This window comes from Loxodonta africana, chromosome 2 (genome assembly GCF_030014295.1).
Source record: "Loxodonta africana isolate mLoxAfr1 chromosome 2, mLoxAfr1.hap2, whole genome shotgun sequence".
Classification (NCBI taxonomy): domain Eukaryota; kingdom Metazoa; phylum Chordata; class Mammalia; order Proboscidea; family Elephantidae; genus Loxodonta; species Loxodonta africana.
The window spans coordinates 148,616,394-148,643,407 of NC_087343.1; the positions used below are offsets into that span (position 1 = coordinate 148,616,394).

Sequence of the window (27,014 nt, forward strand, 5' to 3'; positions counted from 1 at the left end):
TCATATAATTTACCTTAAATACACTGATAAGCTCACATTTATATCTCTGGCCCCAACCTTGCCTCTGAACTCCAGATATGTGTGTCCTTTTCTATTTGACATCTCCACTTGCATGTCTGATATCTCAAACTGAGCTCTTGATTTCCATCTCTACTCCCTCCCCAAACTGCTCCCACCCTGGTCCTTTTCTGTCTCAGTGGATGGGTCTCAATTATACCATTGCTTGGACTAAAACACTTGGAATTGTCTTCAATTCTTCTCTCTCTCACATGCCACATAGAGTCCAGTACTAACTCTTGTTGATTTTACCTTTAGATACATCTAGAATATATGACCACCAGCTACCCCCACAAACCTACCCATTTCTTCTCTGGATTATTGCAGTGGCCCCTTAACTAGGCCACCTGCTTCTGCCCATTCCACAAGCATCTATTTTCTGTACAGCAGCCAAAAAACCAGTTATTGTTTAGTTGACTGAGTTATGGCAACCCCAAGTTTCAGAGTAGAACTGTGCTCCATAGGATTTTCAATGGCTGATTTTTTCAGAAGTAAATCACCAAGCCTTTCTTCCAAGGCACCTCTGAATGGACTTGAACCTCCAACCTTGTAGTTAGCAGCCAAATGCCTTAACCATTTGCACCACCTGGAACTCCACAAAGCAACCAGTGATGCTTTAAAAATTTGAGCCAGATCATGTCACTTTTCTGCTCAGGACTCTCCAGTGGCTTACCGTCACACTGAGTAAAAATCTAAACTGTAACGTGGCCTTTGAGGCCTTGCCTGATCGGATCCTGCCTACCCCTCTGCCTTCCCCTCTACCTCTCTCAGCCTTATTCACTCTACTCCAGCCACACTAGTCTCTTGGCTGTTCCTCAAACATGCCAGGCTCGCTCATGAATCCAGGGCTTTAACATATACTGCTACTCTGCGTGAAATGATTTTCATCTAGACATTGGCAAAATTTGCTTCCTTTCTTGCTCCAGTCTGTTCACATTTTAGCTTAGCAGAGTAGGGGGAGAAAAGGGCATGCTCTTTCCTGCTCAGCTACTCTGATCAGGTGAGATTTGGACAGAGACCTGAAGGAAGAGAGGAAGCAAGCTATGTAGATATTTATTCAGCTTGTCCGTTTCAATCAGAGAAATCTGAATACTGACTGGATACTGGAAGATGTTAAGAATTTATTATTTATTTTTCTTTTAAGGTTGATAACAGTTTTGTTGTTCTGTTTTAGAAAAAGAGTCCTGATTTCTGTTGCCAGCCATGATGGAGTAACAATTATTTTCAGACAATGCAACAACTATTTTCAGACCGTGGAAATAGACAGCATGGGACTGTGATGCCTGAGTGAAGGGAAACAAGTGAGGTAAGCCTATAACCACGCTGGCTTTCTTCCTGCAGCACATTTCAGTCTGCAGTGCACAGAGAGGGACCCCAAGAGCCTGGCAGTCTCTCTGAGTTAAAAAGACAGAGCTTAGAGCTCTGGGAGGCTGAGGTGCTTAGATGTTATTGTGTGGCAGAGTTCTAGAAAAAAAGCTATTATGTTAAAAAAAAAAATTCTCCAGAAATTTGCATAGAGATCATTTTGCATGTTTGCTGAGTACTAAGTCATATGTGTATAGAATAGAGTGAAACTCCACAAAGACTGACCAGGGAGCTATAAGCTGAGCAATTCTCAGAGCTCACCCAGATGTTTGAACTCTGACCGGCCAGAGTGGAGAGCTCTTATCGATTACCCAGAACATTTAGAAGAGACCCAGAAGGGTGTCTCCATAGCACAGAGGTAAACAATCTGTGCAGTGAAGCTCCATACTCATTCTAAGAAAACTTGAAAAAGATCCACCTGATCTGCAAGTAATTTAACAGCTTGTGAGAACAAAGCCAAAAACTGTTTAACAAAAGACAACAAAATCCAAATGCTCAATGATATAAATATTTGAAATGTTCATCATTCAATTAAAAAAAAAAACAAAACTATGAAACATACCAAGATGCAAGAAAATGGGATTCGTAACCCAGAGAAAGATTAATCAATAGAAGCCAACTCAGAAATGACAGGATGGAATTAGCAGTCAAGGAGTTTAAAACAGTTGTTATAAAAACGTACTATACGTTCAAGAATTTAAAGAAAAATACAACATGATGAGGAAGGAAATGAAGGACATAAAAGAATCAAATGGAATTTCAAAGATTGGAAAATATAACACCTGAAATTAAAAATTCACTGGTTGGGGATTAAAATCACGTTAGACACTGCAGAAAAAATATTAGTCAACTTGAAGCACACAGAATAAAAATTTAAAAAAGGAAAAAGAGACCTTAGCTCTTAGTGATACTCACTAAAATATTTATAGATGAAATTTTATGATGTCTAAGATTTGCTTCAAAATAATACAGGGTTGGGGAAAAGGGAAGTGGAAAAGGTATAGATGAAACAAAAATTGGCCATGAGTTGCTAATTGTTGAAGATGAAATATAGGTTTATGGGGGTTCATTCTGCTCGTCACTTGATTTTTGCATATCCTTGAAATTATTCATAATAATATGTTTGAAAAAAATGGTCTGTGTTTTACTCTGTCACACATGGGGTTGCTGTGAGTCAGCAATTGACTCTATGGTACCTAACAGCAATAGGTAAGACAAAGTAGTTAGAAAGTTTTTTTTTTCCCCTGTCTGACTCTCAAGAGGAAATAGGTCAATGAGGTAAGTCTTCCTTTCTTCAACACTTCTGATGTAACAGTCTTGAAAACTCAGCTCTGCTTTGATGGGCAGAAGCTGGTACCAAGCTAAAAAGTTGGGGCTGCTGTTGTTAGAGATATATCCCTCTTATTAGGATAATGCCCTGAGATCCAGGGCGAGAAAGATGAGGATTCAGGAGGAAGTCTTGGTCCAAGAGGAGCCATTAACATATGGTAACTGCACCTGTTTGAGGAGGTGCATGGTTGCACTCATCAGAGTCTTCTACCTGTGGTCAAGGTGGGGAAATTGGGTAGGTGAGTGACTGGTGCCATAACTACTTTTTATTTTTATCCATAACTCAACATGTTAAGTTTTTTGTTTTTTTTTCTTTTAAAGTGTCTAGTATTGAAGTGATTAAATTAGTTAACAACCATGGAGGTAGGCTAGGGGAGAACTGGAATACACTCTAGAAGTTAGGCCACAGAACACTTGTCTGCAACAGAACTCAATGTCTCTTTCCACCTTTAGCACCAGTGACTCCACTAAATGAGCCTTTAGCCACAGACTTGCTGGTAGTGCCCATGGGAAAGATGGTATGCTTTCTTGCCTCTGCCCTTTGGATCAAACCATTCCTTTTTTCTCCCTCTGTCTACTTAGAAGATCTGTCTTAGAGACCATAGTCCCAATTGTTTTCAGCTTGGGCATCCATAGAATGTTCTCCAATCGTTCAACTCTTATAGCTCTCTAAGGTGATATTTAATTATCACAGGCTAGGTGTAGGGTTATCTTTTCAAGTATTTGTTCTTTTGTTGATTGATGGCAAAGACACTTAGACCCTAAATACATTTTGACACTAAGTTTGTGAACATAAAGCACAAAGAGGAATTTCAGAGGATTTTAGTACTTTTATGAACATAAATAATGAGAAATGTTACCCCCTGAACTTTTTAGATCTGTGTTTATTATTACAGTTTCCTATGTATCAGTATTCAGTGGTAACAAAAATATCTTCCAAGCTATACAATTTTATACTCTTTTTTAGAGATAGAACTTGTGATTTCCTAATGGTTTCCTGTAGGCTATAATTGAATGATTAAAGCCACTTTAAAATCACTTTCAGTACATGTGTTGCTAGGTGCCCTCGAGTTGGTTCTGACTCATAGTGACCCTGTGTACAACAGAACGAAATACTGCCTGGTCCTGCACCATCCACATAATCGTTGTTATGCTTGATTCCATTGTTGCAGCCACTTTGTCCATTTCGTTGAGGGCCTTCCTCTTTTTTTGATGACCGTCTACTTTACCAAGCTTGATGTCTTTCTCCAGGGACTGGTCCCTCCTGGTAACATGTCCAAAGTATTTGAGATGAAGTTTTGCCATCGTTGCCTTTAAGGAGCATTCTGGCTGTACTTCCATAACAAATTTGTTCGTTCTTCTGGCAGTCAGTATTCAGTATTCTTTGCCAACAGCATCATTCAAAGGCATTGATTCTTCAGTCTTCCTTATTCATTGTCCAGCTGTCCCAAGCATATGAAAAATGGTTTGCTTCAGATACACCTTAGTCCTTAAAATGACATCTTTGCTTTTTAACACTTTAAAGAGGTCTTTTGCCACAGATTTGCCCAGTGCAATACATTGTTTGGTTTTTTGACTGCTGCTTCTGTGGGCATTGATTGTGGATCCAAATAAAATTAAATATTTGACAATTTAGATATTTTCTCTATTTATCATGATGTTTCTTATTGGTCCAGTTGTAAGGATTTTTGTTTTATGTTGAGGTACAATCTATACCGAAGTCTTTTATCTTCAATATAGTAAGTGCTTCAAGTTGTCTTCACTTTGAGCAAGCAAGGTTGTGTCATCTGCATATCACAGGTTGTGAATGAATCTTCCTCTAATCCTGTTGCCCATTCTTCTTCATATAGTCCAGCTTCTCAGATTATTTGCTCAGTATACGGATTGAATAAGGATGGTGAAAGGATACAACCCTGATGCACACCTTTCCTGACTTTAAACCATGCAGCATCCCCTTATTCTGTTTGAATGACTGCCTCTTGGTCTATGTACAGGTTCCTCATGAGTACAATTAAATGTTCTGGAATTCCCATTCTTCTCAATGTTATCCATAATTTGTTATGATCCATACAGTCAAATGCCTTTGTATTGTCTATACAATGGAGGTAAATACCTTTCTGATATGCTATGCTTTCAGCCAAGATCCATCTGACATCAGCAGTGGTATCTCTTCTTCCATGTCCCCTTCTGAATCTGTCTTGAATTTCTGGAAGTTCCCTATCAAAGTAGTGCTGCAGCCACTTTTGAATGGGCTTCAAAATTTTACTTGTGTGTGATATTAATGATATTGTTTGATAATTTCCACATTCTGTTGGATCACCTTGCTTTGGAATGGGCACAAATATGGATCTCTCCCAGTCAATTGGCCATGTAGCTGTCTTCCAGATTTCCTGGGATAGATGAGTGAGTGGTTCCAGCATTGCACTGGTTTGTTGAAACATCTCAGTTGGTATTCCATCAATTACTGGAGCCTTGTTTTTCACCAGTGCCTTTAGTGCAGCATAGACTTCTTCTTCAGTACCATTGGTACTTGATCATATCCTACCTCTTGAAATGGTTGAACATCGACTGATTCTTTTTGGTACAGTGACTCTGTATTCCTTCCTTCTCCTTTTGATGCTTCCTGTATTGTTCAGTATTTTTCCCCATAGAATTCTTCAGTATCAAAACTCAAGGCTTGCATTTTTTCTTCAGCTGTTTCAGCTTGAGAAATGCTGAGTGTGTTTCTTCCCTTTCGGTTTTCTAACTCTAGGTCTTTGCACATTTCATGAAAATACTTTGTCTTCTCAAGCTGCCCTTTGAAATTTTCTGTTCAGTTGTTTTACTTCATCCTTTCATTTTAGCTACTTGATGTTCAAGAGCAAGTTTCAGAGTTTTCTGACATCTATTTTGGTCTTTTCTTTCTGTCTTTTTAATGACCTCTTACTTTCTTGTAGACTGTCCTTGATGTCATTCCACAACTTGTATTTGCTCATTAGTGTTCAGTGTGTCAAATGTATTCCTGAGATGGTCTCTAAATTCAGGTGGGATATACTCAAGGTGGTATTTTTGCTCTCATGTACTTGCTCTGATTTTCTTCAGCTTTGCCTTGAACTTTCATAGGAGTAATTGATGGTCTGTTCCATATTTGGCCCCTGGCATTTATTCTGATTGATGGTATTGAGCTTCTCCATTGTCTCTTTCCACAGGTATAGGCGATTTGATTTCTGAGTATTCATCTGGCGAGGTCCACATGTATAGTCACCATTTATTTTGTTGAAAAAAGAAGATATTTGCAATGAAGAAGTTGTTGGTCTTGCAAAATTCTATCACATGATTTCTGGTGTCTTTTCTGTCACCAAGGCCATGTTTTCCAACTACTGATACTTCTTTGTTCCCAACTTTTGCATTCCAATCACCAGTAATTATCAATGCATCTTGATTACATGTTTGATCAGTTTCAGACTGCAGAAGTTGAAGCCACCACTTGTCTGTCAGTTTGTCATACTTTGGTGGCTTGTGTATTACTGTGGTGCTGGAAGTTTATGCCAATGGTATTTCAGATACCAGCAGGGTCACTAACCTGTGGTGGACAGATTTTGGCAGATCTTCCAGACTATGACAGATTAGGAAGAAGGACCTGGCAGTCTACTTCTGAAAAAATTAGGCAGTGAAAACGTTATTAACATTGTGTGGTATAGTGCCAAAATATGAGCCCCTCAGGTTGAAAGTCACTTAAAATATGACTGGGGAAAAGCTGCCTCCTCAAAGTAGAGTTGACCTTAATGATGTGGATGGAATCAAGCTTTCAAGACCTTCATTTGCTGATGTGGCGTGACTCAAAATGAGAAGAAATAGCTGCAAACATCCATTAATGATTGGAACCTGGAATGTACGAAGTATGAATCTAGGAAAATTGGAAGTCATCAAAAATGAAATAGAATGCATACAGATTGATATCCTAGGCATTAGTGAGCTAAAATAGACTGGTACGTCTATTTGAATTGGACGATCATATGGTCTGCTGTGCTGGGAATGACAGATTGAAGAGGAATGGCATCATATTCATTGTCAAAAAGAACATTTTAAGATCTATGCTGAAGTACAAAGCTGTCAGTGATAGAATAATATCCATATGCCTACAAGAAAGACCAGTTAATACGACTGTTATTCAGATTTACGCACCAACCGCTAAAGCTAAAGTTGAAAAAATTGAAGATGTTTACCAACTTCTGCAGTTTTTCAATACATGTATAATGAAAAATAACATAATTCTCCCCAAACATTTCCTTTCAAAATTGGGATTTATATTACACGTCTGTGCATCTTACACACCAATGCCTGCAGAAGTTAACTCTGACCTTTGTGCTAGCCTTCCATCCACTGTTCTATCAGCAGAGAGTGCATGGAAGAGGAGAGGAAGAGGCTCAGCAGTCAGGGCTTAATAATGTCCTGTTATAATTAGGGAAAGAAGCCCTGGTTGCATAGTGGTTAAGCGCTTGGCTGCTAACCAAAAGATCAGTGGTTCGAACCCACAAGAGGCTCCCCAGGAGAAAGATGTAATGATCGGATTCCATAAAGATTACAGCCTTGGAAACTGTGGGGCAGTTCTACTCTGTCCTGTACGGTAGCTATGAGTTGGAATGGACTCCACAGCGACAGGTTTTTATTTTTATTTTTTTATCATTAGGGAGGAGAGAATAAAAGAGCTACTTGCTTACCTAAGACCCACTTCATGATTAGCATTTCCGTCCAGGAAAACTGTGTGGTTTTTACTCTGAAGATTTGTTTCGGGTAGTCTGTGAAGGTTTCATTTGGCAGCATTTTAACGCCTTCAAAACGGTCTGAAGCATTCACAACTAACAATCCCAAGAAGATAGTAAAAGAAACTGCATGGGCTACAAACTTCATGAAAGGGCTCCTCAGGGTTCGTCCTAGCTGGAAAAAAAATATATACAAGACATGTAAAGTTGCGGCTCAGATGGGTGGAAGTGTCTCGTTAAAACATTGCTTTTCCCAAAAGTTTAACCAGGTAATTCTCCATCTTGGATAAAAAAAAAAAAAAGAATTTTTTTTTTTTTTTTTTTTACAGAAACTGCTAATTGAACCCACACAATATTTTCTCTTTTGTACTTTTTTTGTTAGATGCTTGACCAAATTTATTTTGTACTGACTTCAGTTTTTTTTATTTAGAAGACTTAGTGGGAGCGGCTAAGAGAAAGGAATAAAATATATTGACACCATGTTACAGCTGACCACACCATCAGTTACTACTGGCCACCTGCATGGGAATTTTATGCCCTTCAGATCTGGAAAACAAATTGTCTCAATAGAGTTCAGATTAAAAAAAAAAAAATTACTCTTTGGATAAGCTCTGTTGCTCTTTTTCATGTTTCTGAGTTTTAGGCTTAGATTATTTGTTTTCAACCTTTCTCCTATCTTGGTCAATTTATTTAAAGCTATACATTTCCCACTAAGTACTGCTTTAACTGTGTTCCATAAATTTTGACATGTAGCATTTTCATTGATATTCAGTTATGAATATTTTGTTATTTCTCTTTTGATTTCATTTTTAACTCAGGGATTATCTAGTATTATATATATTAGGCTCCACACATACAGAACTTTTTCCTGCTTTTTAAAAATTCTAATTTTATTGCAGCATGTTTACAGAATGTAGCCTGTATGATACTCCTGTAGAATTAATTGAAGTTTTCATTGTGGGCTAGCACATAATTAATTTGTGTAATTCTTCCATGTGAGCCTGAGATCAGCCAAAAGCTGTCCCTCTCTGGGAACAATTATTGATCACATCGTCTCTGTCTCTGTCTCATGGCATTCTATCCAAAGGCCACTTAGATCTCTGAGGACTAAATTGGGGACTACGCAGTGAGCTCTTGCTGACAGCCTGTTGATGGTCCTCCTCCAGGGCACTGCCATCACCCTCCGGCTGAGCACAAAGACTTACTCTTCACCCAGGTATACTAATAAGACAAGAGCAAAGAGGGAAACTTTTTCTGAAGCTTAGTTTCTTTTCCAGGGCAGATGCTCAATAATAACTGGTGTCTGATTAATTGATGCTCACATTCTGCCACATTGAGGAGTACTAGAGTGAAATGTCACCCAGGAGATAAAGTATTGGTTTCGCAGAAAACCAATAACAGGGGTTTTGCCAGGTAAAATTTCCCTAGTTATGACTATGCTCAATGTAACATTTATAAATCAGCTTGAGAATGTTCTTTTAATATGCTTTAGTATGGCAATCATCCACTTTAATTATTCTAGTTATTAGTATAAAATGATTTATTATGATTCATATGCCATAGAACTCACCTATTAATTTTTTTTTTTTTTAAAGCTAGCTTTTATCTTTCTTTAAGACCTCCATCTCAGGTCCAGTTATTGGAAATCCTTGACTGGAAGAAAACTTACTTGGATTTACTTGCATTGTCAAATTGTCATATGACACTAGAATAACTTTAGAAATGGAAAAAGATATGTATCTGAAAACCATGGGTCCCACAAACATCTTACAAATGACATTTCTATATAATGTTTAATTTTATTATTTACCAAAATATGGACTATAGAGTATTTTTGGCAGTAGGCGGATGTGCTAAATTCAGGAAGCAGAGATTAAATATAAGGACAAATAAACTATTTCACATAAATACAGTAGAAAATAGAATTAAACTATGTCTCATTTTGACTTCTATGATATCAAATAGCTAATTTGAATTTTTCAACATTTTAACTATGTTGGCATCTTGGAACCTCATTTACCAATCAGGTCCTTGGAATATTTTGATGTCTCCTGGGTGACATCCTTAAATAATCATCTCATTGTTTCCCATCGGTGTGCCTGGATGGAGGTGGTGGTGAGAGGCGAGGGAAGATGGAGAATGACCACAGGTAGGGCAGTTTGTAGTGTGGAGAAAGGACACTGAGGAGAGAGCAAGGGATACCAATCTGGTGGTTCCCTGAAGTGTCACAGAAATATTGGAAAAAGATGGAAGACACTGAGATAGACATGGGTCTTAAGGGATTGTTCGTTAGTCTTCCTGATCTTTTACCCACGGTATCTACATTTATTTATTTATTTATTTAATCTACATAGAGTTTTCTGGTGACCACCTGGGTAAGGATGTGGGGACACCCCTTCATCTTCTGGCCCAGGTGAGGAGCCTGGTTATGGGAATCTGCATGCAGTTGCACCCAAGCTGGCCTTGGGATTCCCCAGAAGCCCTGGTCTGAGGAATTTAATGTTCTCTTTGTTGTCTCCTTTAAGTTTTTGTGTCTTCTGACAGAAGATAGTCTGTAAAAAATTGTTAGATTTACTGCAAAGCCTAAGAAAAAAGCTCTGATGAGGCCCTGCAGGAAGGTTACCCTGGGCTCAGCTCCCACTTGATGTAGGTCATATGGAGGAAAAGTGAGGTTAGTAATAGATGCTCCTTTCCTATTTTGGGCTTGAAAGCATCTTTGTAGCTGGTAAAACTTTGATAAAGGTCAAATGAGAGCAAATCATTTTAGTGGTTTCCTATTTCTTTCTTTTTTTTTTTTTTTGTGACATTCCCTATTTGACTCACAAAGATAATTTTTGAAGCAAATTGCTCTTGGGGGTAACTTCCTCTTTACACAAGGCTACCAGGTGAGGCAAAATAAAGGAGAAAAGTCAATGAGTATATGCCAGCAGTTCTTAGGTAGAGAATCATTAAAGCTGGTTCAGGTAACAGGTTTAGGTGTAAAAAGAGAGAGCTTTGGGAGATGTATGCTTTGGCCCACTCTGTTTGGAGTACACAACTGGCTAAGGCAGCTCTTATTAATTTGACCTGAGGAGCTGAGGACATAATCAGGAAATCCAATCTTAAAGTAACTAAGCCCTAGCTCACTCAAAACTTTGTGAGCTCTATTCTTTTACTCTGAGAAACCTATCAGTGTGAGAGCACTTTAGTAATTCAGTAGAATTCAGTAGAGTTAGCTCCAAACACACTGCACTGACAGGTCGTCAGGGGCGGGCGCCTGCCTTTACTGGTTGGCACACCTCTGTGTGTAAGCGCCTTATGAAGGTAAGTACCTAACTTCACTGGGTGGCTTGTGGGTCTCCTCACCCCATGGCCATGACTGCAGTACATCATGCAGAGGATGTTTCCAGCTCCTCCAGTCATTCACCACCAGAGGCCCTTTCACCAAATGCCATCCTCACTTTCCTCTAGGTGCCATGGTCTCAAGTAAGGGCTCAGTTTACAAGTTAGAAAACTGAATGGAGGCAAACTTTGGATCAAATATTCCAAAGAGAAACAAGCACATTTTTAAGGCTAGAGTGGTTCTTGAATGTTAGATTCCTAAGTATGCCTCCCCTTTAAATTCTTATCTGAAACATCTAACACAGGGCTCAAAAATCTGCCCCTTTTTCGGGAGGGCTTCACTAGGTATCTCAAATCAGGGTGTTTTCATATTACAGTTGGAATCGTGACTTTGTCCTGAGAGCTGAAGAGGTACTGAGTAATAGTGGGATTTAGAATGCAGGGTTCCTAATGAAAGAGAAACAGCTAAAGTTTGTCATATGGTGGTTTTGACTTCTCCTTTCTAGCTTCCATTAAGAAGCACATTAATGAGGGCTTATTAAACACTGAGGGCTATAATGCTGATGTAGAGAGGTGGCAGGTGCAGTGGTTAAGGCCCCACAGATTTTTGCCAAGGTACTTAATTCTTCAGTTTCTCAGTTTCTTCATCTGAAAAATGGAAATAAAGATAGTACCTATCACATAACATTGATGTAATGGATAAATTATTTAATACACACAAAGCACTTAGAACAGTGCCTGGTACATAGGAAGTACTCAGTAGGTGGCACTGGCAGGGCCTCAGGAAATTCCCCTAAGGGGGAACTTAAAAGAAACTCTACAGACTTTTGAAAAGCCTGTTTGCACAATTTCACAAAGTTATGTATTTATGCCATGAGCCCGTTTAGGGTATTATGTGCAACAACATGGTGTTGGGTACTGGAGGTGATGGAGATAAAACAAGCTATACGAGTTGGTCCCTCAGAGTTGCTGATTTTCTAGTGGGGAGCGACACAGGCTAAAAATTGTGGAAGGAAGTAGGTGGAGAGATGGGGAGAGCGGGTTGCAGGGCTCAGATTGGGCTAAGTATAAAGTAATCAGCTTTATTGCACTCTTAAGTCCTACTCCAGCCGAGTGATGGGTGCTGGATTTTTCTCTTGGATTTGGAGGCAAAAACATTTGTAACATAGAGCGCCAATGCTCTATTTTCTGGTACAGATTTCCCCTCCATGGCAGCGGTTCAAAAATTGCATCACGATTTTCTTTAATCTAGTGTAGGTCTGTGGTAGGGCAGGTGTGAAGGAAACAGAGGTCTTTGGAGGCACTGTTCTCTCCTGGTTGGTCTCTGGACCACATGGTTTGAGCATCCCTGTTTTAAGCCATGTCAGATTTGCCAAGGCAGAGCAGAGATCTTCAAAGGCTGCAGAGTCACTACTTTGTCACTAGTTTTTGTTTGGAAGCAGGGGTTGACAACTAACACTTTGATAAGTTTCAAAGTAAGAGTTACATGGCAGTAAGGGCTGATAGATTGCACACTTCAAGGACATCAGGTAGGATTCTAAAGTTGTTTACCGCTCTCCCTGCCTGAGTCCTGGGACTAATTTATAAGGATAATTAAACAGGAAAGGTTAACAGGTAATGGAGGAAGTCAGCTTGTCCTCTCATACTTTTATAATTAGAGCTTGTGCAGTTCCTCAGCATTTTCATGATGTTGACTTCTGTCCCAGTCCACCTGCTGTGGAGACACCATTTGAACCCTTGAGGGGGACAGTTATTTTTTCAGCTCTTACATTTTCACAGGCAAACAGTCTAAATAATGAATTAGAATGGAATAGCAAAGAATGGAAAACAGCTTAATCAGCCGTTAAAGGAACTTTGCCATTGGAGCCCTCTTAGAGAGGATAAAGAACTCTCTAGGAAAAGACCTAACTGAGAGCATCCATGCAGATAAGAACTCACTGGCCTCCCAGGGGGCTGGCTGACCTCAACCATGTTGGTGAAGACAAGGAGAAATGAGAAACAAAATTCCTGTTCTTATTGACCCTGACAAACCTGTTCCATGCTCCTGGCCTACAGTTATTACCATATGTACACACCTGTGACATGTTTACCTTCAGAAACAATGTTAGTAAGCTGAGCTTCTGTTGACACCCTTAACCTTATAATATCCTTATTTAACTGTCTTTCTTAGGGATCCTCAAAAGTTAAAAGAGTGTGAAGATAGAATTGACAGCCTTGGGAATTCAGTAGGAAGGAACTGATGAGGTCATTTTGGCAGGTTAGTTGAGTAATTTTTTTTAATAGTCCTAGAATTGGGACAGCAACTGCTAGGAAGTAAATGCACCATTAGGTTGGGAACAGAAATCTCAACATCTGCCAGATATTGATGGACATTAGCCAGTTGATACTGTTTAGCAGTGACATTTTATGAATACATTTATTAAAAGAATATCAAGATCTAATTTTTCTTTTTTTTGAGGGGAGTATGTCGTTAGAACATGAAATCATTGGAATGATGTTTGCATTTTCATGGAGTTACTAAACAGATATAAAGGCAGTGGGCTCTGTGGCAAGAGGGATACTAGCACATTAACAGATCTCTCACTATGCCACTCTTATTGGGAGGACACTGTATTCTGGGTATCAGGAGCCCTTAGAGAGGGCTGGTTTCTTCACATGGCACATTTGACCCCTCTGTAATCCCCAGTAATTCTCTGCCAAACTTGAAAAGATTTCTTTCTAAATGACGACAGGAAAGACTAAAAATACCTTGACTGTTTTATCTGTCCTTTGGCTGCCTCAGAGCAAGTTTGACAAGCTCTTTAATGAGGGAGCCACCAGAAGTCTTCTCATGCCACAGACGAAGAGTTGTCACTGAGCTATCAGTGCTTCCTCCACTGCGTCAAGCTCAGACTTGGAGCCCAGAAAGTGCAGAGATACAAGTGGCTTAATAATCAGCTCCTGTTTATCATCACTGCTTTACTTTTTAGTCTTGTTGGAATCTCAGACGTGTACCTGAACAGACGAAAGGAAGTCCTAGCCATGGGATCAATGCCTCCTGCAACTGTTTCTGTTAGAATGTTCCAGAAGATTGCTGTAGGTGTGATCCCTATGTCCCATGGAGGCAGTAGCTCCTGTAGACCCAATAAAGCCCAGAATTTCCTTAAAAAAGAATTTTTTTAAAAAATTACATCTGTGTGGCATTGGTCAAGATTCTTCTTTTCAGACCTACCAAAAACTAAAAAAAGTTACTCAGTGTCTGGCATAAAATCTCTACATCTTTTCCTGTGTTACCAGGCAGTCAGAGGCAAACCAGGACAATTTACTGGTGTTGGCTAGTCCCATATTCCTGAAGCTGTTGCATTTAGTTTTACAGCAAAACTGAGGATTGGTAGCATATTCTCCACCAAGTTGTTGTTTTAATGGGTGAACAGCCTAGAATTAATTTGGAGCTCAGAAAAAGTGGAGGTGAGCTTCCCTATCCATTGAGCTCTGGGTAATGATCTAATTTGCAGTATTGACTGGATAATAGATACCTAAAACCAGTGACCAGCTCCAACCCAGCTTTAAATCTGGATAGTTTTTTTTACTCACTATGCTTTTTTATGCTTTTTTCAGCTCATAATGAAGGACAGAAAAAAATTGCCTTCACCTACATATGTATCATTTGAGGAATTGTGATTTAAAATTCCATGGCAAGATAGACTGTCATAGAAACATGCTACTCAGTAAAGGTAAGGTTGAACAATCCAAATATTCAGCCTAAGGGCTTCTGTTTTTAATACCATTCTATAGGGAAGGCGTTTGAGTCCTGAGCTTTCCCTATGACACTCCTCCTCTGAGTCAGTCAGTTTATTGCTTGCCTGGTTAGGTGGCCTCATCACCTGCCCTAGGTTTGAGGGCTCATCATTCTAGCATGAGTTCCCTCTTAGTGGAGTTGACAAGAGGGTAGGTTCACTGATGACGCTTTTATTAACTGCATCAGCTGATCAAATTCCCTGTGGAACTAATCTCCCTGTAGTCATATTTCTTCCACTGAATATTGATTACCTAAGCTTAATTCCTTTTTCAATATATCACTAGGTAAATGCAGCTTTGGAACCTTTAATTGACAATCTTAAACCCATGAAACATATTTTAAAATGTCTGCATGGTTTGGTCTTATAGGTGCTCACTTGCCTGAAGCTGGAGTGACTGCTGGTGCTTTCTGTGGCTTTTGCCTAAATGGCTGGGCTGTGGGGATGGTGAAGCAGCTGGCATGTGGGTTCCACTCCTTCTGTTACCAGCGGGCACCAGCTACTCCCCCTTCCTTGTGAGGAAAGAACTAGGTCCTGCATCCTTTTGAGTTCTCCCTCTTTGCTTTTCCTTTCTCCTCCTTGTAGCCTAATTTGCTATCCATGTGGGCCAGAACCTGTCAAGGATGCCAGGCAAACTAGGAAGATGGTGAGATGGGTCTGCAGTGGCCCAGCATGAGCACAATTGATTCTCAGGTTTACCACCTACTACTAGTTCCTTATCTTCTCTGAGCCTGTCATTAAGCATATATGTCATAAGGCAATTGAGGGACTGAAGTGAATATTTGATGAAAAGGGCTTGGCGAAGAGAAAGTACTCAAATGTTGGCTATTATTACTATCATCATTGTAATTATTATTACTATGGGTTTGGAGGAAGTGTTTAGGATATTTATATAATTAAAAGGGAAGAGTGCCTTTATTCCCCCTCTATTCTATTATTGGTCCTTTCAGATAATGCCTTACATGTTTAAAATTTCCTATTCCATCTCATCTCTTTTTTAATGCCGATTATAAAAGAAAATAGGGTCTGAGCATTTTCCTTCTTACGTGGTTTCCACTTAGTGATAGGTATTTCAGGGGTATTTTCTTTAAATGTGAGAAAAGATCAGCTACTAATCTGAACAAAAATGACTTTGGGTCATGCTAAGACGAGAGAAGAAATAACCGCAAACGACATGCGCCTTAAGCAGTCTGTACCTTGCTGCACGGAGCAATCCAATAGGCTATGGCGAGAAAAGGGAGGCCTATGGAGACTCCAAAGACAGCCAGGAATTTCACAGCCATAGACTGTTGACGTAAGCCTGAGAGATTTTCATACCACATGGTAAGCAATTGCTGCTGACAGTTAGGATGAGCAACGAACTGTAAAAACAAAACAAAAACAAAACGCAAACAGGAAAATGGCATCGGTAGCACTCGAACAGTATATGACCTACAAGTGGCTTGGGGTTGAACTGTTCCACCTAGAGTGGGCGGGGGGTGGTGGCCTGAGTGTTAGAACTGTGCAGCTGGGTCAGGTACCTACTGGGCCCTTCTGACTTGGGGATGCTGAGGCCAGCTGTATCAGTGCTTGATAAACTGAGGACCCAGGGAAGTCTCAGGCCAGAGAAAATGGCAGCCAGCTTCTGGGTAGAGGCTTGTCTCCAATCTAGGCTCTTTGGTTGATCAGAGGGAACTTATTTCTGGGCAGGGTTCATTTGGGAGGTAGCACAGAGCATGGATGGAGCATTGGTGGGGTTTTGGAGTTAGACATTGGTTTGAATTTTTTTCTATCATTTATTAGCTGGGGGACCTTGGGCCAGCTACTTAACCTCTCTGAGGGCCAATGTTCTCAACTGCAAAATAGAGCCTATCACATTATCTTGGAGGATTAAATGAGATAGTGCAGAAAGGTTTTTCTCTTTTTCCCTAGTAGTCTAACAAAAATGCTTTGGATGTTTCCAGAGGGCTTGCAAAAACTCCTCTGTATTTCCTCACTGGATTTCGGTAGTGTTCAACTTGAATCCACAGAGCTTTTTGTGAGATGATGGAGCACTGACACACTGTGTCTCCCATGTAGTCCCTTCTGGGTGTGTAGCCATCTTGCTACCACCTCCACCTCTTAGAACTGCCTTGCCCTAATGCATAGGTCACAAGGTGGGCAAGATGGGCCCCTGGTGGCCATATTTGTATTGGGTGACCTGGCCCCCTGGATATGGCTTACTGGACTAGGAATGAAACCTTGACATTAATTGGGCCAGTGAGGTTTTCTCTCCTGGGTATTTGGGGCTGGGATTGAGAGAGCCAGTCTCTTTATTTAGTAGGAAATTAGCATCTAAACTTGGGAGATCTGGGCAGTTATCTTCTACCATGTGGACTAAGTAGCAAAATAAGCCAGTTAAAAAGAGAGAAAGAAGAATGAAGAGATAGGCTGAGAGCTGAGATAGTGCCTGACCCTTTCTGGGACCCATCTCTACTCTGTCCATGGCATGGTCCACCTCTATATTCATATACAGAATTCTCTTCTCTCTGCTTCATTCAGCAAGTGGGCTTAAGTTGCTGCAACCAAAACCTCCTTTTTCTGAAAATATTTGTTGTTACTTGTCATTTGTTAGTTGACTCAGCATCCTGGCCAAGAGAAACTGATAATAGGCAATATTTAAAATTTAGGAGAATAAAATTTAAATTTGAGAAAATTATACTCATTAGCTTATTTTTTTCTTCTGTCACATGAGAAACCATTATTTCTTTTGGTAACCCTGCTCAGGGTACCCGTTTGCCACAGGGGTGTTGATAGGACCCATGGACAAGACGCAGATAGGGACTGACTTTTCACCTGATTACCCTGGAGGATAAGATGCCAATTTTTATCTCACTTTCCTCATTGAGTATTAAGGGGACATGTACAGTGATCCCTGGGAAATGGCAAACATTCCCTTTTTACTACAAGAACAATATACGTAGAGTTGTTTTTAAAAATTCTCAGCACAGACAGCAACATGTCCTTGGTTTCATTTTTGGGAACTCACAGTAACACCCAAGTGATCTATGAGGATGCTATCAAAGGTGTATCTGGCCCTGCAGCCCTTCCCAACACTATTACTTGAACATTAGATGCAAATGAGGCTTTTTGTAGCATTGTTGGATTCATAACCACGTGGTCTTTTCCTCAGAGAGTAAGAGCAACAGACTCATCAGCCCAGGGAGGAACCCCCAGGCCAGCAGGTTTTATGATTTCTTGGCCCCTTTCTGGCTTTCATTAAGTGGAGCAGTGGCAGGGAAATTATGCAAATGTTTCAGTAATTCTCAGAAACCACACAGGTCCTAGAGTGGGATGCCATATGGGAAGGGGTCTAGGTTAGTTTTGTTTTTGAACAAGTTAGCCTTCTATGGGTGCTAAAATGGCCCTGCTCTGGAGAAACTCTGTTTGTTTAGAAGGTGGGACATATGCACATGAAATAGCAGAAGATGAGCACACAGCTCACCCAATAGCTCCCTGCACTATGGCTGCTTTTGGAAGGACTCCAGTCCCATTCCCCCTCTTCGTCTTTATCTGGGGAGAGCCCATCCCATGCTGCCTCTGCTGCCTCCTGTGGACGAGCCAGCACAACCGATTGAGCAGCAGAGCCTCCGGAGGGGAAGAAGTTCTCAGGGAGAACATAGTGGGGACCATTTCCACTCTCCCTTGCCTCCCTCAGAGCAAGACAATGGTTCTGACTAAAACAAGGGTGGCTCTCTTTGGTCTTTGTCCTCCTCCAAGTACCATGCTTTTATGCAAATAATGTGTGCCTTCTACATTTGTTTGCTGGCCATGCTCTCCCCACTTGATGTATTTTCACAAGTGCGCAATGCGAATTTTTTTTACAGGAAACGTAAAAAAAAAAAAAAAAAAAAAAGTTGGCATAGCTGCTTAATTCCCACAGCTGTAGCTATTCCTGCATAATAAAAGCAACCTAGCTTCAAATATGCTACTTATTTGTACATAAACCAAAAACAAAGCTGATGCTGTCAAGTTGATTCTGACTTGTAGTGACCACATAGGACAGAGTAGAACTGCCCCATAGGGTTTCCAGGGAGCGGCTAGTAGGTTCAAACTGCTGGCCTTTTGGTTAGCAGCCAAGCTCTTAACCACTGCACCACCATTTGTATACAGACTTTATAATACAATGCTTTCAGAAGTAGCTAGTAGTAGTGTGTATTCCAAAAAATCAAACCCATTGCCATCTTGTTGATTCTGACTCATAATGACCCTACAGGACAGAGTAGAATTGCCCCGTAGGGTTTCCAAGGCTGCGATCATTATGGAAGTAGACTGCCACATCTTTCTCCTGCGGAGCAGCTTGTGAGTTTGAACTACTGGCCTTTTGGTTAGCAGCTGAGTGCTTAACCACCAGGACTCAGAAGTATGTATTAAAGAAATCCAAATAGGTGTTTACTTCAATACGGGTACTTTTTTGTAGTTGTGGCAAGCCTTCAAAGACAACTTTGTGATATATAGTTCAGTATGTATCAAAGGATTTTTTCCACTCTGCTTTTGAAGCACAGAAAAATATCATTCCTGACCCAAGGAAGATGAGAGTAGTAAATGAGGCACACCAACAGGACACAAAGAAAACTCTAACCAAAAGGGCACACAGTCAGGGAAGAAAGGCAGGAAGAACTTGGCACGGGAGGATTTTCTAAAGCAGGGTCAAAGAAGAACCTATGGGAGAAAAGCCCATGTTTAGAATAGAATGGAACTCAGGATATCAGTGTTGTTTTGGGCTTGCCTTCTTTGGCATCTCTCTCACAAAATGATGGAATGATCAAAGGACAGTTGTCACCAAGAGTTTTGCCCAGGGCGTTTCTGCTCCAAACTATCCTGGATCCCCAGAACGTGGCACACTTTTAGGAAAGTTATTCAAGGAAAGAATGGATGTGATTACCTTCGTTTTCCCAATGACATGACTTGAACACTACATAGCAGGGAGTTTGTAATGGGCTGGAGCTGAGACTCTGTTGTGTTGGCGTGGGGCTGAGCAGCCTCTTAGGAGAAAAGAAATCAAACCATATCCATAATTGGGATGGTCTGTCCAGCAAACTAGGTGGAGGAGAGTGCTAAGAGAAGCTAAACTGCAAGGAGAGATAGGAGGGGGCTTGAGATAGAATTCTCTGTAATAGAAAAGGAGAGTGGTGGGGAGCCAGACAGGGAAGCAGGATCTGAGGGTCATGAGGGACCATAGTACATGTGGTTGCTGGTTCTGGAATCTGTTCCAAGCCAACTATCCTGGTGCTGTAGTTCCACCAACTTTCATGGTTAATATAGCAGCATAGGAAACCCTGGTGGCATAGTGGTTAAGTGCTACAGCTGCTAACCAAAAGGTCAGCAGTTCAAATCCACCAGGCACTCCTTGGAAACTCTATGGGGCAGTTCCACTCTGCCCCATTGGGTCGCTATGAGCCGGAATCGACTCGATGGCAGTGGGTTTTTTATAGCGGCATTTGTTCCCAAAACAGTTTGTGCTTATATCTCACCTAAATGTCTTCTTGCTCCCAGTCCCAGCTGGCAGCTGAGAACATACTTCTGGCATATGGGGACTCTTGGGCATACTAGGCAAACTTTGGCTCCTGTTTGCTTTTAATTCATCTGTGAATGTGGTGTAAAGGTCTCGCCATGGTCTTCTAACTCCCACCCAGGTGAATTGGGCAGAACTGTGCAAATAAGATAATTGTGGCTCACCAAAGGGATTGGTCAGTTTTGCCTTAAAAGAGAGCCAATTCCAGAGCAGAGAGAAGAGCTCACCACCACCAAGGAAGGAGAAACTGGCAGGAAAGACCCACAGGAGATGGTACAGTGGGCTTCCTGGCCACGGAGTGAGAAAGCTGAGTGCTTTTGGGCGGAGACTGAGAGCCAGGGAGAATTCTATGTCTGACCCATGGATTTGGGTCTTGCCAGTCTCTACAACTGTGTGAGCCATTTCCTTTATAAGGTTCGTGAGTTCTGTGAGACATTGCAGTTAATTAGGAAACCCAAAGATGGGAGGAGAGTACTTAGAGGAGAGGGAGTAGTTGATGTTCGAGATGGTGGAGTGGTACAGCAGCTTGGAAAAGTTGGATATTTGGGACATCTTTAACCTTCACCTCATAGAAACCAGCTTTGTGCTGATCCTTGTAAAAGAAATTGTTTAGTTGGTGTCAGAATGGCGGGTTTTGCTGCAACAGCCCACACTCACTGGTTTTGGAAAAAAGGGGATAAATGGGAGAATGAGAAACCTTTGGTATCTGGATGGGATAAAAAAAACACCTGTGGATTGCAGCAGCAGTTATGTTGCAGTCAGTTACCCAAGGCAAAAGCTATTCATGGGATTTAGGAATTACCTAATTAGATGTATATGGAATTACAGAATGATAAGGAAATTGCCAGACATAAAAATTCCTTGTTTTCTGTTATCCATAATAGCTACAATGGCGGGGGAAAAGAATGTAGGGGCTGAGTTTAGCACTGAACCCAAGCCCAGATCCATTGCAGTCAGAGCGAAGACCACTAGTCTCAGGGCTGACCCAGAAAGGAAAAATCAGTTTGGAAAAACAGGAAGCTCCTCTATGAATGTTGGTCATGAAGAAAGTCTGGGAAGGAAATGGGCAAAACCAAGAAACTGTAGAAACCAGGGGGTATAGTGTAAAGGAGTTATTTCAATTTGTAGATCGGTATCATCAGCTTCTCAAGAAACCATTACTAAAATGGATTGTGAGAGTGACTAATATAGGAGCAGTGTCTTTAGTTCTGAATGCTGCAGAATGGAAAAGACCTTCCTGGGGCTCTTGGACACAGGAGTTCAATGTACTGTAATCCCGAAACCTGTCAATGATGTCTTGAAGGGGCTAAGGTTAGACTGAGCAGGGGTATGGGGATGCAGTGGTTGATAGGACTAAGGCAAAAGTTTGGATGAGAAGTTGGAAGATTTAAACAAATCTTGTATGATGAAGTAGTTGCATCTCCATTACCTGAAGGTATTATTGGTATGGATATTATGTCTAATTGGGGAACACTCCCTCTACCTGATATTGTAAAACTGAAGGCGTGTGAGTCTGCCTTTAGGCCGGTGTTGATCAGACATGCTAAATGGGAACCATTAGAATTGCCCAAAACCACTCAGTTTTTAATTTGAAATAGTATAGGATACCTGATGGAAAAGAAGAGATCACTGCCTTGGTTAAAGACATGTTAAAGGCCTGAGTATTGTTGCCAAACAAATTCTCTGTATAATAGCCCTGTCAAAAAACCAGAAAACAAAAACCAAACCCATTGCCCTCAAGGCAATACTGACTCATAGCGACCCTATATGGCCTGTGAAAAAGGCAGATGGCTCATGGAAGCTGACAGTAGACTACTGAGGCCTAAATAAAGTAGTGTCACCTGTGGGTTCAGCTGTTCCAGACATGGTATCAACGGTACAGAAAATACAGCAAGCTAAAGGAGACTGAGTGATCTTGCAAATGCTTTTTTCTCCATAGCAGTCTTGGAAAAGAGCCAGCCACAGTTCGTTTTCACATGGGAAGGATCTAAACTTACCATGAATACATTGCCACAGGGTTACCTGAATTTGCCAGCTTACTGTCATGGCTTGGTTAGAAGAGACTTGGACTTGGTGCAGATCTCAAGTGTAATGATACATTACATTGATGATATTATGTTAATATCAAACACTGAAGAACAAGCTAGGTGGATTTGAGTACAGTGGTGGCCCACATGACCAACAGAAGCTGGTTAATAAATCCAGGAAAAATCCAAGGCGCTTCCCAAACAGTGAAATTCTTGGAAATAACTTGGCAGGGGCCACTAGCGACATTCTGCAGGCAACTAAGAATAAGTTGTTGTCACTACCTACCCCCAAGACTAAGCAGGAGGCCTAATATTTGGTTGGTTTATTTAGATTTTGGAGAATGTATATTCCACTTATGGGAATATTGCTGGCCCCCATCCATAAAACCACTTGGAAGAAAACTGCATTTGAATGGGGGTGTCATGGATTGAATTATGTCCCCCCAAGATATCTGTCAACTTGGGTAGGTCATGATTCCCTGTATTACATGATTGTCCACCATTTTGTCATCTGATGTGATTTCCCTATGTGTTGTAAATCCTACCACTATCATGTAATGAGATGGATTAGGGGCAGTTATACTGATGAGATCTACAAGATTAGATGGTGTCTTAAGCCAGTTTCTTTTGAGATATAAAAGAGAGAAGCAAGCAGAGAGACATGGGAACTTCATACCACCAAGAAAGAAGCACCAGGAGCAAAGCACACCCTTTGGACTTGGGGTTCCTGCACAGAGAAGCTCCTAGGCCAAGGAAGCGTTGATGACATGGACCTTCCTCCAGAGCTGACAGAGAAAGCCTTTCCCTGGAGCTGACACCCTGAATTTGGACTTGTAGCCTACTAGACTGTGAGAGAATAAGTTTCTCTTTGTTAAAGGCATCCACTTGTGGTATTTCTGTTATAGCCGTACTAGATGACTAAGACAGGGCCAGAGCAACAGCAAGTAATGTCTAAATTATGAGAAGCAGTTTCACTTTTATGATCCACAGTCGGATATGATTTTGGAGGTGTCTGCCTCCTGTGCTTATGCAGACTGGAGCTTATGGCAAAAACCAGAGAATGCAGCCCTACGGTGACCACTGGGATTCTGGAGTAGAAAGTTTCCAGATGCTGCAGCACAATACATGTCATTTAAAAGGCAATTACTTGCCTTCTGTTGGGCATTGACTGAGACTGCCTGAGTGATAGAAAGACATAAAATCATCATGAGACCTGAAATACCTGTAATATCTTGGGTGATGTCAGAAAAACACTCTAATAAGGAAGGTGGTGCCCAAAATATTTCAATAATAAAATGGAAATGGTTCATACAAGAACAAGCTACTGAAGGAATGCAGGGAGGCACCCACCTTATCCATGAGCAGGTAGCCTCTTTTCCCATAGGTCCTACCCTGGAACCACTTGAGAAGCTGCCAGAGCCCATTGCTACATGAAAAGTACCCTATGAAGAATTTTTTGCAGAGCAGCAGAAGCTGCTTGGTTCACGGAGGGCAGTTCCAGGGTACATGGACAACATGTGATATGGAAAGCTGCCGCATTAAGACCAGCAGATGGAAAGACTCTGGTTGTAGAAGGTAAGAACAGGTCAGCTCAATGGGTTGAACTCAGTGCTGTCTTCCTAGCTGTGATGGAAGAATTGCACAATGGTGAGAGCCCGTATATTTGGATTTTTGCAGATTCATGAGCGATGGCTAACAGCCTGGCTATGTGGTCAGGCAAGTGGGTGATGGAAGATTGGACTATTAAGGGGACACCAAGGAAGGGGACACCTGTATGAGGCATGGACCTATGGTAAGCACTTTGGAAACTTAGAGGGCACATCAGAATAGGACATGTCAGTGCCCATGAGAAAAACCCTCTTCCTGGATCAGAAGGCCATTGGAGTCAGCAAGTGGACCTGTTGGTACACTCACTTGAGGTGGCCAATTGGGTCTATGAAATAAGCAGACGTGGGGGTGCTGCAGAAATCCAGAGGTGGGCTGAATCTAGATACATTCCCCTTGCACCTTCTGAGGCACTAAACGCCAATAAGGACTACTCTGTCTGCCAGCAAGAAAGACAGAGGTTGTAGATGGCTATGGGGCCAGATTCCCCAGGGGGAAGGCCCTGCACATAGCTGGCAAGTTGATTATATGGGACCAAAGGTGCTGGTGGCACCAGGTGGCTACAATTCACAGGAATAGATACCTACTCTGGACTGGGCTTTGCATATCCCATGTCAGATGCAAATGCCAAAAATACCATTAAGGAATTTGAACAAAAGATACTGTACCAATTTGGGCTACCAAGGAACACACTTTACAGCCCACAGGGTGCAGCAGTGGGCCAAGAAACATATTAAATGGACATACCTTGCTGAATACCACCCTTAGAGTAATAGTTTGATAAGAGAACTGGAATGGGCAATTGAAATATTTGTTATCTAAAATGCGGGGAGATAAAGGCATGAAGGGCTGGCTCATAGGCCTTCATGGGTGTGTGCTCACACAACATGAGGGGTACAAGGGGAGGATCACCACTGGACAGATTCCTACGCTTCTCTGTGGGATCTGGGGAAGAGGGGGTGGGGGGGGATGCTGGTGTCACTGTATAGTTCTTCCCCACATCACCTAAAATTGCTTTTTTCCTGCTGGCTACTGCCAGGACCAGGGATTCTGCTGTGGGTACCAGAAGCAGGGGTAATCCTTAAGCAAGATACTGCAACTATAGCCTTGAACACGTATGCCAGAATTCCCCAGGGCCTGATGGAATGCATTGTACCTTCCCCTCTCTGGCAAAATTGGGGTGGACAGTGAATACTGGGGAATTGCCTAGTGGGCGAGATAGCCCACTAGTGTTGTACCTACGTAACCCTCCCCAGCATGAATGGGAGTGGACTGAGCAGGAAGCAGTTGCTAGACTGGTCTTGCTACCAGCAATCTGGACTAGCACAGCCAGCTGAACCTTATGTTCCTTCCCAAGGTGGAAAAGTTTGGGAAAAAATAAATGACAGATGGAAAGAACGAGAAATAATAGGCAAAGGTAAATGAATGAATAAATGGGTTATGCAACAGGAGAAACTTGCCACTATGCTGATACCTCAAGAGAGACTCAGAGCAAGGGAATCCTCTCTCAGTTGAATTTTGAGAGGCCAGAAAGCCAGAAGACAAGATGACTTTTGGAGAACCTGACCAGATCAGATGGAAACCGGCAGCAGACCTGAATGTCTGGTACCTGAGTAAGCTCACCCTTTGGACTCTTTGCCTTATTGAAGAACTAATTGTTAATGATTGTTTTGGTCTGTTAAAATGATTGGGAGGGGGAAGTTATCCTCCAAATATGAAAGAACCATGGCTAGAAAAGCGAGGAGGTGGCCTGCATTGCAATGAATTACATAATATGGCCTTTTTCCACCATGATCTTGTAACTCCCACCCAGGTGATTTGGTCGGACTGTGCAAATGAGAAGTTGTGGCCCACCAAGGGGATTGGTGAGTTTTGCCTCAAAAGAGAGCAAATTCCAGAGCAGTGAAAAGAACCTACCACCACCAAGGAAGGAGAGACCAGCAGGAGAGGCCCACAGGAAAAGGTGCAGTGGGCTGCCTGGCCCACGGAGCGAGAAAGCGAGCGCCTCTGGGCAGAGACTGAGGGCCAGAGAGACGTCTATGCCTGACCCACGAATTTGGGACTTGCCAGCTTCCGCAACTGCTTGAGCCATTTCCTTTATAAAGTTTATGAGTTCTCTGAGACGCTGCAGTGAATTAGGGAACCTAAAGATGGGAGGGAGAGTACAAAGCGGGGAGGGATTAGCTAATGTTAGAGATGATGGAGTGGTATAGTAGCTTGGAAAAGTTGGACATTTGGGACATCTTTAACCTCTGCCTCATAGAAACGAGCTTTGTGCTGATCCTTACAAAAGAAGTTACTCATTTAGTGAGCTACTTTTTTTTTTTTTTTATTATAGCTCACAGGAGAGCCATCTCCTTCACTCTTTCCCCTGCTTTATATTCATCCATAAGGAAAAGGCTGAAGTTTTCAGAATAGATAATTGTTGGAGATCTATAAACATTAAACAAACAAACAAACCTAATTCTTGAGTATTTTTAGGGCCGTTTTATGAGATGCTAACACCCATGAGCCAGATGCTCTTATTATAGCAAGGTGTAATACTTTTCTGATGGTGGATGGTTAAGCGTGTGGACTGGGGCAAGATCGCTAGATTCCAGTACCGGCCTTGCCACTTTTTGGCCCTATACATGAGGTCAGTGTTTGACTCTTCCATGCTTGGCTTTCCTCTTCTGTAAAATAAGGCTAGTAGTGAGGGTTAAGTAAGTTAATATTTACAAAGGGCTTAGAACAGTACCTGTCAAATAGCGAGCACTATATAACATATTGGATAAATAAAGATAAGTCCACACCTACCCTTTCCTATCCCATTCTACCCCTTCCACCTATTTCTCTCTTCATCCCAGTCCCTTCAGCTCCACCCTCCCCTCCCCCTTCTTTATTGCTGACCTCCTCATTGTTTCAGCAGACATTTTCCTGAAGTGCTGGTACCTTTGGAAAGGTCCACATAGCCACACTCACCCACCAGCTGGGTTAGGCCACCCCTTCTTTATCCAACCCCTTCCTCTTTATCCTCCACTAAAGGTGCAGCTTAATTTATCCAGGCAGTTAGCTCAAAATGGGCTAGGATAGTCATGGTCACCATCAAGTCTACTCAAAATACGCATCAGTATTCACCTCTCTACCAGTCATGTAGTCCTCCATCAGGCAGAAACAGTGTGGGTTACTGAATCTACAGAAAGTGCTTTTGCTTCCCTTAATGTCCTTCCAGTCTCCCATCTTAAAAGCTGTTAAGTCCTGCATTTTTCCCTTTTTAGGG

The 27,014-nt window shown here is 41.6% G+C and overlaps 1 protein-coding gene across 1 annotated transcript in view; it reads right to left on the minus strand.

Annotated features, from left to right (window-relative positions):
* Positions 1-27,014, minus strand: part of TRPC7 (transient receptor potential cation channel subfamily C member 7) — a 184,614-nt gene that overhangs the window by 58,438 nt on the left and 99,162 nt on the right. The window contains exons 4-5 of the mRNA XM_064279703.1: positions 15,787-15,951; positions 7,452-7,668 (exon numbers count right to left, since the gene is read on the minus strand). Of these exons, the coding sequence (XP_064135773.1) occupies positions 7,452-7,668; positions 15,787-15,951 (382 nt within the window). The remainder of the gene's footprint in view (positions 1-7,451; positions 7,669-15,786; positions 15,952-27,014) is intronic.